This window comes from Vidua chalybeata, chromosome 2 (assembly GCF_026979565.1).
Source record: "Vidua chalybeata isolate OUT-0048 chromosome 2, bVidCha1 merged haplotype, whole genome shotgun sequence".
Lineage (NCBI taxonomy): Eukaryota > Metazoa > Chordata > Aves > Passeriformes > Viduidae > Vidua > Vidua chalybeata.
This window is the reverse complement of record NC_071531.1, coordinates 63,178,845-63,194,648: the sequence shown is the minus strand read 5'-3', so window position 1 is coordinate 63,194,648 and position 15,804 is coordinate 63,178,845. Positions and strand designations below refer to the sequence as shown.

The following is a 15,804-nucleotide window of genomic DNA, read 5'->3' as shown; positions in this document are numbered from 1 at the left end:
GCGAAAACTTTGTTCCGCGCGGGTTGGCGGTGGGTCCTTGGCCGGCACCGCCCCGAGCGAGCCTCACGCGCCGTGCGGGCCCGCCCCTGTCGCTGTGGTTACGAGTCAAGATGGCGGAAGAGGGCGCTCCGGGCCGGCGCGGGGAGCGGAGCGAGGAGGCACCGGCGGAGCGCGGCCCCGGCGCGGCTTTTCACAAGTTCGTGCTCATGGAGGACCTGCTAGACAAGCTGAAACTGCTGAGCTACGAGGAGGAGGCGCTGCGGCGCCACAACATGCGGCCTCTATCCAGGTGCTTCTGACCCGCGCCTCCTCCTCGGCCTAAGGGCGCTGGCGTGGCTGCGGGCGGGGGGCGTCGGGAGGGAATCCCTCCGAGCCGTCAGAGGCTAGCGAAGGAAGGCAGCGCCTGCATGGCAGGATACCTGGCTCAAGGGACAACCATCCAGTTGCAAAGCTTCCCGTGTGAGCTGGAAGCTTTCAAAACGCGAGGCCCAGCGAAAGGCTGAGATGCGATAAGTAATAGTCCCTTGACCTTCCCTGTCCCCGACAGGTTCTGGGTATCTGCATGCCAGGGTACCTATGCAAAAAGTAATTCTACCTAAATTCTACCTATTCCGCAGAAAATAGCTCTGCCTAAATTCTAAGTTGTTCAAAGTAACTCTAAATATCTTGAATTCAGGACAGCTATTCGTGGGATGTGTATATTTTTTGACCCTTTAACCCTTTACAAAGAAGGTCTTGGACCTGTTTTTGCTGGGGTTTCATATCCAGTACATATTTGTTTCATATGTAATGTTTTTTATGTCTTTCTTTTAAATTATGGTGGAGACAGGAAGCCTGGGAAACAGGACCAATGTGCTCCCAATATCCACCTGCCCAAATAACTTAAACCCATTTGTCACTTTCAGCCAGGCTTCATTGCAGGCTGTCACAGAATTAAGCTTCTTACAAGCAACAGTTTGACAAGGGGGTCCAAGCTACTCCCTTTTTGGGAGGGAGGCTCAAGTATGAGCACAGTGGCTGTAAATTAGTTCTAGCCTGCTGTTGAACCATTGGAATGCTTGGAGCAGGACAGCAGATCATTATGTACCTTAGTGAGTAGCTGTGTTGTTAAAGAGAAGCATTTCCAGAAGTTCCCAGTGTGCATGTAATTTATACTTTGTGGGGTGGTCTGGTTTTATGGATTGATTTCTTGTTAGGACCACATATTTGAATTTGCTGTGATCCAGGTCAGATCCAGTTTTCATTGCTCTCCAAAGCAACCCAAAGCACAGTAGGTAAGGACTGGTGGAATGATCACTGCAAAACATGCTCTTTGTTGTAAATTGAGGCCAATAATTTGTTCAGCCTTTCGAGAGTCAATCAGAAATTTATTGGTTACAGCAAGCAATGGCAAGCAAACAGCACTGGGTGTAGCCGGGGAGTCAGCGCTCTGCCAACGGCTCACACCGTTTCCCCCTTCTCACAGTCTTTTATACTCTTTCTTCTTCTGTGTCCGTGGTATTTCTGGGTGTACTCTGCACTTGCGCCCTCTGTTGCTAGGGGGTCTTCTACTCTCTGGTGGTTGTTTGAGGAAGGCTCCTCTCTTCTTCCTTGGTGACAGTTCACGGCCCTGTAATGATCTTTTTCATATAAGGTTATATGTTATATGCGGCTAAGTTTTAGTTACACAGTCAGCTTAAGTAATCAACATACTATCTAGTTTCTGTCTTGCGGTTTTCTGTTATCTATACAAGTCTTTTCTTTTTCTGTCTTGCGGTTTTCTGTTGTCTACACAAGGCTTCTCCTTTCTGTCTTGTGGTTTTCTTAATGATGAACAAAGAGTCCTTTCCAACTTATCACACTCCTGATCTGAGCTGAATTTGCCGATGTAGGAATACTATCTCCTGCATTTCTTAAGGAAAGTGTGAAGGAGAGGTGATTGGGGAACTTGGCAGCCATGTCTGGTGTTGACTAAAAACTTAGTCAAAGGTGGAAATAAGCAAGCTGGGTATAGAAAACTTGGTCTGCTGTAGTTATGTGTGAAACTAGGCATCCTAAATTTAGTTCAGATGGGTTGCTCATTGAGGAAACTGGGTAAAGAAACTGCTTTGTAGCCTGTGCTTACCTATAATGTTGTAAGAGCTCCAGAAACTCACAATATGTACCATTTGTCCCCCTTTTAAACAGGCACTACTTTGCGCTGCCCACCAATTCCGGTGAGCAGTTCTTCATGTTCTGCACGCTCGCTGCTTGGCTGATCAGCAAAGCGGGACATGCCTTCGAGCAGCCACAGGAGTACGATGACCCCAATGCCGTGATTTCAAATGTACTCTCAGAGCTGCGGTCCTTTGTGAGTGTCACATGGGCTCTCTTCCCAACTGTGTTGCAAACGCCTGCATTCCCTTCAGAAATAACATCAGTCACACACTGTTCTCCTGCTGGGTCTGGTCCCAAGGACTGGACAGACTTTTCCTAGCTGTAGGTTGGTACTATGTTACTTAATTAATTGGAAGTTTACATAGGCTGTACCTACTTGCTAATTTTTTTAGCACTACAAAAATGGTCTTATAAATGATTCCAATTAGTTTTGTTCTGCAGTCTGTAAAATGGATTAAACCAGGCTTACCTTTTGTAGTGCCACATATGTTGCTCATTTATAGTACCATAATTTTCAGAGATTTCATCTGGAAGGTTTACACAGCTTGTGATCCTGCTCTAGCCAAAGTCAATGACTTAATTTGTAGTGTAGGAAGTGGTTTAGAATAGTGTTTGTGTTTTCTTTTTTCTTTTTTTTTTTTTTTTTTTTTGTGTGTGTGTTAAAGAGTAAAAGGTTATACAAACTGCCAGGAACTACTGAGATTTTTTTTTTTTTTTTGATAAAAAAAAAAGGAAGGAAAAGAGCCAAACTCCAAAGGTCAGGGTACTATATCAACTGACAAGTATGATCTTTTGGAAGATTATACTCTGGTGCAGCAGTAAATGATGTTAAGGACACTGTTCTCTAAAGGAGTTAAACTGTATCAAACTACTACGTTTATTCTGCATGACAGCAATATATTAAAATCTTTTATAAGTAAAATCTGGAGCAAGCAGGACACTGTTGAAAAGTTGCTAGTTAAGTCTCAATACTTGAGTTTCTCTGTAGCTGTTCTTACCTTGCCTTGTCACTCGTGTGCTTGACCATCCAGATCCCTTGTGGCTTCTGCCTCTTCTGCTACCTGGGAATATGCTCTTACCATGTGGTTAAAGATTTCTGTGCTGCATCTGTTCGTTGGCTTCGTCTGCTTTTCCTTCTGTTGCCTCACTGGAGCTGCATAGGAGAAGAATATAAATTGTCATTAATAAAATCTCATACACAAGGGACTCTTGGTTTTAGTGTACAAAACTTATCTCCCTTTGAGGAAATTTGGGTTGTTAGGCCATTAGTAAACAGCCTGTCTCTTTATTTTAGGGAAGGCCTGTGGATTTTCCTCCTTCAAAATTAAAGGCAGGCTGCGGAGAGCAAGTGTGCTATGTTCTTGATTGTTTAGCTGAAGAAGCCTTGAAAAACACTGGATTTAGCTGGAAAAGGTACAGTATACTTCTAAGCATCATCCCTTATGTGTTGTTTTCCTGCAAACAGATATAAGTTGTAGTGGTAAAATAAAACATGGGACTGACTAAAACCATTTTACTTGACGTTTCATGAGATGGAAAATTCAACTTGGCTTGAAGCAGGGTGACCAAGTAATGCCTAATGCAGTTTCACACAACTGGCCTGTTGCCAGCAAGGCTGAGTTTGGACCATTATAGACTTAGCTAATTACGGTTTAACTGATGACTTTTTGTTTTGTTATTTCCCTACACATAACTCCTTGTTAATCTTATATTTGAGTTGAAACATGTCATGTCCTTTTAGATTCTGTCAATCAGTGGTAAATTCCTGGAGTTATGCAGAGTATGATCATGTTACAAGTAGACTGGAGTAATTTTATTTAATCTGAAGGAAATCTTAGCACAAATTAGATGACAGATAATCTCAAGTATATGAAAATGTCTTTAAAAGTGTTCTTTATTTCATTCTTTTCCTCCAAAGGGTTTTGAAATGGATATAGCAGAGTAATTTCTACCTTGGAAATATTTTACTGTTACTTCTTTTTAGTTCACTAATTCTACTGTAGGCTGCAAATAAGCCCGTGGTGACTTGCACTTGAATTTTAAGAGCTTGGACCAATAGAAAAAAAACCCATAATTTACTTCCTAGATGACTTTGAAATGTGAATGTACTGTACTGCCTTTACTTTTAAGACAGTCCAAGATGAACAAGACTTTCAAGGCAGAATATATATTTATTTAAGTTGTGAAACACTAATCACTATCTAGGTATGTTCCATATCATCCATTTTTCTCATGAAATGTTTTGTTTGCAGAGATATTTACAATTTATTGTATTTAAAAGCTCTGCTGTTCTTTGAATTAATTTCAGGCCAGCATACCCAACAGAAGAGCCAGAAGAAGAAGAAATAACAGAAGATGATGCAGAATTAACCCTTAGTAAACTGGAAGAGAGTGTTGCAGTAGGTTTATTTGCTTGGTTTTGATTATATTAGTATTGGTCAGCTATGAGGAAATTTTTAGTCACTGTTCATTTTGTTTGGCTTTGTTTAAGAATCCTTTTCAATTAGCTGTTCAAGTTTTTTTTTTTCTGCAGCTCTATTCCTGCATTGTCAGATTCTCTGTAGGGTTTTTTGTTGCCTTTCAGATAAGATTAACTCTTCAAGACAGAGTGTATGTTCATATGTGCAGTGGAATCTAACTGTGCATTAAAACCATGGAGCTTCAGAATTGTTTATCTTCTACTGATAAATCTACTCTTGATGTTAAACTAAAGGTTTAAAATAGGAAAACAGCTGTCTGCTCTTTTCTGTATCTTGTTAAGGTCTAAGCTGCTTAAACTGGGAAGTGGGGATGAAACAGTTAACTAAAGCACAGTTGAAATCCTTCAAAGAACCTCTGGGTTTGTTCTCAGTTATTGTCCTAGGCCATGATTTTCATAACTAATGTGTTCTTTTAGCTCTGTGGAATGTACATGTGTTAATAAGACCACTGAGGTGTTATCCCTTTACTGGGTATTACATTACCAGGCAGTTCATACCAAAGGGATACTCACTTTTTAGAGGCCCTAGTCATTCTACAGGGATTAATTACATGCCAATGTTTTTTTTTTTTTTTTTTTGCCCAGTCCATTGTAGCTGCCAGTATATTGATATTAGCTGTATCCATAATTTAATTTAGCAGTATTTCCAGCAATTAAATGTTAATGGTAAAGTTCATTGATTGTTCTTTGGTTTTGGTTCTTCTGAATAAAAATGATGAGGCTGACAGAGAGAGCCTAGTTCTGTAAATCAGGGATAGCCTGTATTAGGTGGCCAGCAGTAGGCAGTGAGGCTGGGTGTGCAAGGAAATCAGCACAGTTTGGTTTCTCAGTTCTGATAACCAGTCTTCTTCTGGTGGTATGTTATTTTAAATGCTGCACAAATATATATTGTCTATTTAGCAAAAGATAGTCTAAATCTAGTCTTAACTTCTTGCAAGTATTCACGGAACTCGGGGTCAGACATGCCAGAAGAAAATAGTGGTCCCTGTTAGTTAAAAACTGGGTAAAGTAGAGGAAAGAGAAATAAGCTGCAAGGTTTTCACTGAGTCTTGAAGGATTTTACCCTAAGACCTGTGTTATTGCAGCTTTTGTGATTTTTGTAGAAAGGAGGTGGATGATAAAATTTCACTTTGGTGGAAAAGACAGTCAAGAGGGGGACAAGGTGTATAAGGGTGAAGTTATGGGTGATAAAATGGCAGATGAAATACAGTATATATGAGTGAAGGTTAATGCACAGAAAAAGCATTGTTACTTATGGGTGATGGGCTCTCTGCTGATCACAGGTATGGAACTAGGGAATTTTGAGACTAACAGATTTATATGGTACATGAACAGGGTGTGTGGTCTCATGGGCAAGAAAAGATCAATTGCCTCAATTTCAGGTGCATTATTCTGCACACTTAAGATATGGCATTCATCTCCAAATATGTAGTGCAAACAGCATCTTGAAAACTGTGTTGAGGTCTGGTTGTGGTTTGGTTTTTCTTTTGATGGGGCTTTATTTTTAAGGTAGAGCTTTAAGAAATACATAAAAAACTACAACTACCATACAACTATTGATAATGGGCCATTTGATGTCAGAAGCTTTAGGTTTAGGGTTTGGGTTTTGTTGATTTATTTTTGTAATACTGTGGCACTCTGAAGGAAATGTGGGGTAGCTTTGATTTTTCACTTTGTCCCAGTTATTATGTCTCTTTATAAGTTCCATATAATAAATTCTCCATGTCTATTTTGTTCAGAAATATGGAACTTAATACTCCTTGGTTTGTTCTCCTGCAAAACAAAATGATGGAGAAAGATTGTGCAATACTTACTGACATCTTGCTTTGAAACTTCTCTTAAGGAAGAAGAGTCAGACAATGAAGAAAATTATATTGACCTGAATGTTTTAAAGGCACAAACATACAGATCAGTAAGTTGTTACCTATTAGTCCTCTCATGAGAGATTTTTACATCTGTAGCAGCAATTTGTGTCTGTTGGATTTAAGTCTAAAAAGCCTTGTATAGTCTTTACTTGGAAAAAAACCCATCTGAAATGAATCCGATATTATATATTAATATCATTTTGAAAGAACAATGTGCAGCCAGTTTCTAAACTGATATCACTGAAGGGCTGCTGGGAACATTTCTAATAATTTTTTTGCAGAGACTTCTAGAGAAACATGGTATTAATTTCATGAATATATTTTAATCCCACATACATACACAATTTCTGAAATGTACTATAATTTCTTAATATATAAATTTAATTGTCTTCAGTTTTAAGTATGATGAGAAGATATACTTACTTTAATTCCAAATCTTTATGAACTCAAAGAAAACCATTAAAGAAATCTGTTTCATCTGTAGTCTAGATCATTCTGGATATAAATATTTTTTTAATATTAACACTGCAAACCATTATAGTGATTTCTAACAGTACTCACTGTGCATAACAGTGATATTTTGTGTATAAACTTCGTGATTTTTACACAGAACATGAATGACACTGCAAAGCAGGAAGAGATCTTACAGTCCACAACAGATGCAGCAGAGTGGAATCTGGAAGTGGAACGTGTGCTTCCACAGCTGAAAGTCACAGTCAGGACTGACAATAAGGTATGGAAGAATGGATTTGCCTATGTACACGTAGTGATTAAAATATGATTTCAGTCGACGCTGTTTACTTTCTGTTTGCAGTTGTTTTTTGTCATGCAAAGACCTGTGAGTAATGGGCTCTCCAGTGCTACCTTGTCTGAACCTTTGTCAGTTACTTTGACCCTAGAAGCAGTAACTTTCAGTAAGGTGTTTTTCAACATTAGATTTTTTTTTCTGCTGCTTACAAGGCACCTTATTTCTATATATTTATTCCATGAGGATTTTTTTCATGCCTCTGACATTTCCAATGTATTCACACTTCTAAAAAATTCTATCCTCAGTTTAACAACTATTAAAATGTCTTCTTGGAGGACAGCTGATGATCTTACCTTTCAACTCTTCCATTTTTCAACCACATGAAAGGCTGATTGTATGGAATTCCTCTTGATGAACTTTACATGACAATCAAGTAGGTGTGTACCCTGGTCTAATCATCCTGAACTCTCCTTATGTTTAGTGACAAGAAGTGAGCACTTTTTCAACTGCTTTTGCTCACCATATCCTGCTAACTATCTCAGGATGAAATTCATCATGTCTTAGAACTGTGTATTTCTCTCAATGGTCTATTTCAAGGAGTCTAGAATCAGCAGCTTAGAAGGCACCTTTAGTAAGTCCAAACCTAGGGCCTGCTCCTGGCATTGCCACAAGCATTCTTTCCAGGAACTTGTGTAGCACACACAAATCAGTGCAGTATTGAAATTGTTCTTTTGCAGTGACCCAGGTAGTTGGGACCTGGGTTGGAGCAATCTGCACCACTGATACAACAATACAATGGATATACATGAATACAATGTGTCGTGGTTTGACATGGAAGTGAATTTTTTCCAGGAAGTTGGGTCAAACCAATCAGTAGTCAGGTTTAGATATTGGCACCTAGAGTGACCACTGAAAGTATGGACACGCCTCTGAGAACACAGGGGGTTAAAAGCAAGAACTCTCAGGAAAAGTCTCTCTTTTAGTTCCAGTCGTCAGAGAGTGCAGACGCTCCCCTGCCCAGCTACGGGCTGGGTGGGGGAGGGGAAGCCACGTGGCCTTGTCCAGGTAGGCCGAGGGGGCTGATGGTCTGGAACCGAGCCAGCTCCTGTGGACGGAAGGGTAGAGAGAAGTAGAGATGCCTTTGCCCCCCCCCCCCCCCCCCTTAAGAGGGAAAGAGACAGAGAGCCTGGCGGCACCTGGAAATCTGCCGGCAGAGGAGAAAGAGAAGGGGGGGGGGGATGGTGCCCAGTACGGAATATGTCAAAATGAACATAAAAAGAGGATTCTTCTTCTTCTTCTAGTTTCTTTCAGAAATAATTGGAGAGAAGTGTTTGGCCTTTTTCCATTGTGCCAGAAAACATACTCTGTTTCCTAAGCTGTACATGTAAACATGGTGCCAGGAGAGTATTAATGGTTTAATCAATGGCACTAGAAACTAGAACTTACTGTAAAGTACTGGAGAGAGGTGGGGGTGGGTTGTGTGCCTGTTGTTTTTAAACTCCAAAGTTTGACAAATTGTGAGCAATTGTTACCAGACCAACAAGAGATCACAAGTCTCCTGCAAACGTGAAACACAATGTAAGCACATTTTTTCTAGTGACTCGTTACCTGGTGTGCAGGGCCAATTCACAGCACCTTTTCTCAGCCCCCACCCCTGAGTCCATGTATGTTTCCTATGATCTTGAAGCTGGAAATAATTTTCCCCCTTCTAATTCTATCCCGTTACCAAAACCAAGTTCTGGTATTTCTTCCTCTTTTTCTTTCCATTCTTCTCCTGGTAAGAGTAAGGACTGAAATAGAAAGGAAGGAACAGATAGTCCAGAACTGGTAGGTGTTGGGCATCAGAAGCAGTCATTTTGTCTAAGAATAAGCTGAACTAGTGCAGCTACAATCAATATTTTTAGTATTTGTGCTCAGAGTGGTTTCTAGCAGAAATAGTTCCATGACGATCAGACTCTAAAAAGCATAGCTACTATGGTGTCAGTGAGGATGTCAGTGTTTGTTTATAGATCTGAGTGTCACATGTGACATCTAGGAGATTTATAAATCGTGTCACATTGAGCCAGTGCTGCTGGCTATGAACATAGCAGTGGCAGGATGATACATGGCAATAGTATAAAAGAGAACTGACCCTGCTTTGCATAGCCGCCGTTGTTTAGTAACCAGAGAAGGACAAAAGTTGTACTTACCTGTGTTTTAATTTGTGATGTCTTTTTTAGGATTGGAGGATTCATGTAGATCAAATGCATCAGCATAAGGATGGAATTGATTCTTCTTTGAAAGAAACTAGGGTATGTCTTGTATGTACAGAATATTTTACTAATCTGTCAGCATTTTTATTTTCTATTTGATAAGCATTAAGAACTAAATGGATCTTTTTTTTCTTCAATTTATTTGTGCTATTGCTGTAAAACTAAAAAGGGAAAGATAGGACAATGATCATTAAGGACAGTGCTGGTGGCAAAATATCTTCTGGGAAAGAGTTTTATGGGTGAGGATTAACAGGGCTATCAGGGTCTAGCATCCTGACTACAAAGGACAAAATAGAATAATACCATCTGAAGGTGCTGTTAAAACCTCCCAAATACTCTCAAATACTGTTGCTAGAGTAACTTACTGACATTGACATTTGTAATTAATTGAGGAGGGGAGAGCGATGAAGCAGTAAAGACTGAAATACATGTTTTGGAGGTGGGCAAAACATGGGGAATAATTTTTTTGTTGGCTAAACACAGTATTTTTGTACTATTTTTCTCTCTGTAGGCTTCGATAGCCTTTCTTAACTACAGCATCATTTTGATACTCATTGCATAGTGTCTGTATACTGTCAACCCACAGAATGTGATTTTCTAGGGTTACCTTGACAAACTCCATAATGAAATCAGCAGAACACTGGAAAAGATCAATAGCAGGGAAAAATACATCAACAATCAGTTGGAGCACTTGGTTCAAGAATACCGTTCAGCACAAGCCTTGCTGAGTGAGGTACTGCTGATCTTTTGTTGTTGCCTTCTCCAGCATTAACTTGCTGTTAAGTGAGGGTAGAGGCAAAGATGACATCTATGAATGATGACATCATGAGCTATCTATGAATTCTGCTGTTGGATATAAAGCAGGGGAAATGTTGATTGGCTGTCAAATCATATTCTAAGCTAAACTAGCAATTTTTATTCAACTGTTCTGCAGGGGAAAATAGATGGTTTTGTCTGAGTATTATGTATAGCTGTTGCCAGTCTTGAGCAGCTAGTAAATTGCTAGTTCTGCTTTCCCTGTGAAGTTCACACATCCGTCAGGAGTGGAAAAACTACAGTCTCAGTCCAACATTCATCCCTTAGATTGAGTACTGGTGCTGAGGTGCACAAAGCACTCTGATTACTTCTTTGCTTCATTTAGTTTTTATGCCAATAGAGTGCTGTCTGAGAAGCTTTTTGATTCCCTATTTAGGAGGCATTATAGTCTGCCTTTTGGCAAGCCCTCCTGGTTGTGGCCATGCTGACAGTAATGCTAACAGAATTTGACCTCTGCACCTTCTGTTTGCTTTGTTGTTAAGGTATCTTTGAGATAGTAATTTATTGTTCATGAAATATTATTCTGGATTTCACTATTCAATGATTTCTGCATTATGGCCGATTTTCTTCATGTTTATTTCCTCATATAAATGATTAGAAAGCATAGTTCTTATCAAGTGTGTATTTGGACTATTTACTGCTTTACATTTTTGAATGATAGTCATTACAGGGGCTCTTTCAAGCCTGTCCTCATTTGTAAACCTCACTGGGGCTTTGTGGGAGAGTTTTTGGAATTGAAACATATGAGAGCAAGTATTGAAGTTTTCTCTGAGCTATCTGTATAAATCTCTTCAATTCTGTCATTACAGCCAAGACATGTTTTTTTCCAGGCTAAAGAGAAGTACCAGGAGGGACGTGGAGGAGTAACTGAAAGGATTAGAGTACTTTCTGAGGTAAAACATACCTTACTTTAAAACAGTCTTCAGAGATTGGCATTTAATGGTTACAGTTTAATGGAACCAGTTATCTCTGATTTGTTCTCATGTTAAAGATTATTCTTTGTTTGGGGGAGGCGATCTAGTCCAGTCCCTAAATTTTAAATCCAGGCTGCCATTGATTTTTAACTCATGAAATGTGAGCTCAGTTTGTAAATGAAGGTAAATATTCTGTATTTTATGACCTGTGTCCTAGAATTATGGGGGATTAATAAATCATGTCCATAAATTCTTTGGAAGAAGAAAAGCTTAACTCTTATTTTTAGTTAAAATCAACAGTTTGAAATTTCTATCTTCCAGGCACTTAAAAGCAATTATTTGACTAAATAGTAACTTTTTCCATACATCAAATTATCTTATATCTCCTGTCTCCTAACTGCCTCGCCATGTTGAGTGTTTCATGGCATTTCATTTAGAATTACAGCCCAATTTCCAAATACTTCAACTCTTTATCCAATTTACAAATTTTTGCAATGGCTCTGTTTGGGTTTTAGAAACCAGCTTTACTTATTAGACAATGAAGTCTCAGGAATAGTTACATAAAATAGGTCATACAAAAAGAATGTGTTAGAAATTGTACAACAAGTTTGAGATGTTTTAGAACAGACAGAACAGTTGAGTTGGAAGGGACCTAGAGTGATACCAAGTGCAGCTGCAGTAGGTAATACAGCAGTTTAATGTGAGTTTTCTAGCAAAGATTTCTCAGTGTATGAATTCTGCAGAATTAGAGCTGCTTTCTAGTTCACTCTCAAGGAAGTAAGTTTGAAAAAGTATTTTGTGAGGACTTCAGATTTACAGTGTGTGCTTTGGGAGCTAATTGACTGATACGTAATGGTGAATATGTTACTAGCTGGCATCCTTCAAACTACAGTGGTAGGTGCACTGGCACATGTCTGAGGTAAACCAGACACATTGGATGTTAGTACTGATCTGTTTTTAGACGTGCAATCAGACCTCAGCCCACCCAGCAATACCTTTACCGCTGCAGGTATTCAGTACCAATGCAGCAATGATTCCTTTTTGTTGCCAAAAAGGCTTATTGAAGCCTTAATGTAGGGCTATTTTCACATTATTGACAAGAATACTGAATTATTACCTTGGCTATACTTTAGAGTCATATATTTGCTTTGTCTACAAAGGCAAACTGATTGCTAGACACTGCTGAAATGCACTTTTGTTCTTCAAACATGTACCTGTACCTGTGCCAGCAGGCTGGACTGCTGCCCCTTCCTTTGCTGCAGCACTGTATCTCAGCTTTCCAGTGTAACATGCCGTAGTCCTGATGCTCCTGGAAGGGCAGGGGGCATGGTTGTTTGATGAATTTTGATCTGTAGGGATATTGGTTCCTTTGTTCTTCCATCCAGCATCACACTGAAACACTCAGATTGCTGTTTTTATTGGGGATGCACAGATTTTCAGTAACACCATGTTGTTTGGTCAAATTATTACCCTTTTTCTGTCATTTTTTACAACATTATTTTAATTAAATTAAAAATTTCTGAATGATTGAAAAATCATTGATCTTTATATAACAAGATGGATTAAGTTATTTTTTAAATAAAAGCAGTTATTCAGCAAAGACTTTTTAAATTTGGTATTCATCTCGTTTAATTAAGAAAAAAAATCTCTTTTAAGATTACAGAAGCATTAGAGAAAGTAAAGCAGGAAACAGAAGAGAAAGGAAGCAGTATGACTGATGGTGGTAAGTGCATTTTTGCTTCAGACAACACACCCTTTTTCTTGGTGATAGTTTCATGATATGTACTTCATTAAAATAAGAATAAGAGCAATTACTAGGAGCAAGATGATGCAGCAGCATCATATTAGTGGGAAGGGAGGGATTAGAAACAAAATGTAAGGCACAAAATATTTAATAGCTTTTCACAGGTAAGATTTTCACACCCTGCTGAAGGTGTCTTCAGTTCTCTACCAAACCTCAAGTCAGCTGTGGGGATAAGGCTTTCAGCTGAGCAAAACACATCATTGAAAAACCTGTCTTAATGTTGATGTACAATTTGATGAAGCTCCTAGATGTCAAGAAGACAGCAATATTGTCATTGCCTATTTCTGTCTTTAAAGTGTTTTGCATATTAAAAATGATGTATCAGTACAATCGTGTCTTTAGAGTAGAACACCCTTTTGTTCATTCAACTCTCCCATTTTAAGGAGTGAATTACAACAAACAATGCTTTTGTGTTAGGTGGCTGACAGAGTTGTACTGTTTATCTTTTTTTTGGACAGCTCCTCTAGTGAAGATTAAACAGGCCTTAACAAAATTGAGGCAAGAAACCATTCAGATGGACATACAGATTGGTGTGATGGAACACACATTACTCCAGTCAAAGCTGAAAGAGAAGTCAAATATGACTAGGCATATGCATGCAACAGTGATTCCAGAAGCCACAGTAGGTGCCTATTAAAATTGGTTGGACCTGACTTGGTTTGCCCAAAATGCAGTTTTCTACCATTTGCTTTTTTGTGAGTTCAGAGGTTTTGTTTATGGTGTGGTAGGAGGATGTTCTTTTTTCCTGTTCCTTTTGAACAAGTTGCTTGTTAAAAGATGTACTTTTTAAAGAAGTAACATGCACACTTTAGACTCAAGAGGGAGCCATGTTTAGTTTTGTGCTGTAAAGATTTACTGCATATCTCTTTCAAATATACTAATAAATTCTTTTTAGTGAGGATGTCTCTATTTTTTTGGAGAATGTAGTGTGAAAGTCTGTAGAATGATGCTGACAGCCTGTAATCTTGATACTCTGCAGCGCTGAAAGGAAATTGCTTGCAAAGGACTTGAAAGGAAGGTAAAATGTCTGTCATTGCCACTTACATACATTTAGATAAGGTATTTAATTGATGATACTGAAATAATGCAGCATTACCCCTTCTAACAGGCTAGGTGAAAATTGATATCAGCTGCAAGACTCCTCTAACATCAGCAACAATATAAAAATCTGTATAACACCAAAGGAGGAGTAAAGTATTGTTTGGAAATCACTCTTGCCTTTCTAATTTTTTTTCATGTCCCATCTCTTTTTCGGAATCACTTTATATTAGCATTGGGTCAAATGCTGCTTTCATTTATAGTATTTAGAAGAGCTCTGTGGACATAATTTGGATTATTCTTGTTTTCTGTTCTTGTGTCAGAACACCCACTTTTGATTTCTGTGAAGGAAAAATGTTGCCAAATCTAGTTGAGTAATATAGAACGAAAAGAAAAATGTAGGAGGAAGGGGTTGGGAATGTAATGGCAACAGGGAGCTTGTTTTGTCTTAGTAAATGTGTAGGAAGGGAGTTATTCTAGCTGTTAGTGGTAATGAAGGAGTATGGAGCAAAGAAATAACCTTATTAAAGTATTAGTACATCCTTTTGGTTCTGGTTATTCTTGAGCCATGAACGATATTAGTACAGTTTCAGTGGCATTAAAATCCTTGCTGAACTTCTGCAGGGTATTCCATTTATCTGGCAAATAATTTCTCTCACTTAAAAGTGAGCAGTATTTTGCAGAATCAGTGAACCAGTTCTGTGTCTGAAAGTCAAGATACTTGACAGAGTCAGTACTATGAGCCAGTATAAGTTTGTTGTGCTTCAGTATCTCATTTGCCAAAAAAGAAAAAGCCCTAAACCTATTGGATTTTAATAAGTGAAAAGCTATCTGTAAATGTCAAGTATTACAATTTACCTGTACAAGCCACTGCTGAAAATCTCTATGAATCACACTGGAAGTTGGTTTCCAACTCCTTTTGCTGCCTACCTAGATCCTCCCACATTCAGCTGAAATTAGAAAAGTTATTATTCATGTTCCCTTTGTTAGGTGCTGTTGCTACTGCATATTTACTTCAACAGTGGCTTTACTTCAACTTAAGATAAAGCAACTCCCTTTTGCATTGCCTGCAAAGCAGCTCACTGATGCTTTTGGATTGCAGTGTTGTGTTGAATAAATGTCGTTTATGTAAACGCTTTCCTCAAAAAAACTCCTCTTTCATGCTAATACAACAAACATGATTAATCAAAAACCTTTCCTTATGAACTGAGCCTCTTATTCTATTAGAAGTGAATCTGTTAAGACAAGCATGGCCAAAACCCCTCTAATGTGACAAAAATCTCTGGAAGAAAAGCCTCCTTTGTGCCAAAGTAATTCTAAAATAGCATGCTAATTATCTGGAATTGATTTACATTATTTTTAACAGTACTGTCTGCAACTGCTTTAATTTAAGTAGAACATTTCTGTTGGTATCACTGGTATCAGTGATACATGGCCTTTAATTGTCATCTGGCAAAGAGTGGCATTTGCCCCTTGAGACAGTAAAAGTACTTGACCCTGCTTTGAAAGCGGCCTTACTGATCCAGCAGGTGGCCACACCATCTCCCTTAAAAGTAGAGGAGAGCAGTGAGGCCTGTCACAAGCAGCCTGAAAGGCCCTTCTAGAGAAGCAAAGATCAGTGTAATTAGTCCACTGCTGAATCAGTGCAGGAAACAGAAGCCACATTAAAATTAAATCATTTGGTTCACATTACTTCCTGCATTGCTCATTAACTAATGCAGTGTCAGAATGGAAGACCAACAAAACAAAGAT

At 38.9% G+C, this 15,804-nt stretch overlaps 1 protein-coding gene and 1 long non-coding RNA gene across 3 annotated transcripts; one reads left to right on the top strand and one right to left on the bottom strand.

The window, feature by feature from the left end:
• The first annotated feature begins 1 nt into the window (after position 1).
• Positions 2–14,225, top strand: IFT57 (intraflagellar transport 57). 2 transcript variants are annotated; one of them, XM_053936272.1, is made up of 11 exons: positions 2–289; positions 2,167–2,329; positions 3,431–3,549; positions 4,445–4,535; positions 6,459–6,527; positions 7,091–7,213; positions 9,448–9,519; positions 10,082–10,213; positions 11,127–11,189; positions 12,867–12,933; positions 13,473–14,225. In XM_053936272.1, the coding sequence occupies exons 1-11, from the start codon at positions 111–113 to the stop codon at positions 13,649–13,651; spliced, it is 1,257 nt and encodes a 418-aa protein (XP_053792247.1). In that variant the 5' UTR covers positions 2–110; the 3' UTR covers positions 13,652–14,225. The 2 variants fall into 2 exon arrangements, with proteins under 2 accessions (XP_053792247.1, XP_053792248.1); XM_053936273.1 differs by lacking the exon at positions 2–289 and adding an exon at positions 629–1,274.
• On the bottom strand, positions 1,347–6,468 carry LOC128784562 (uncharacterized). The gene is made up of 3 exons (XR_008429538.1): positions 6,430–6,468; positions 3,135–3,289; positions 1,347–1,609 (listed from the first exon to the last, which is right to left on the bottom strand). It is a non-coding gene; the product is annotated as an uncharacterized LOC128784562 (long non-coding RNA).
• Positions 14,226–15,804: the final 1,579 nt, after the last annotated feature.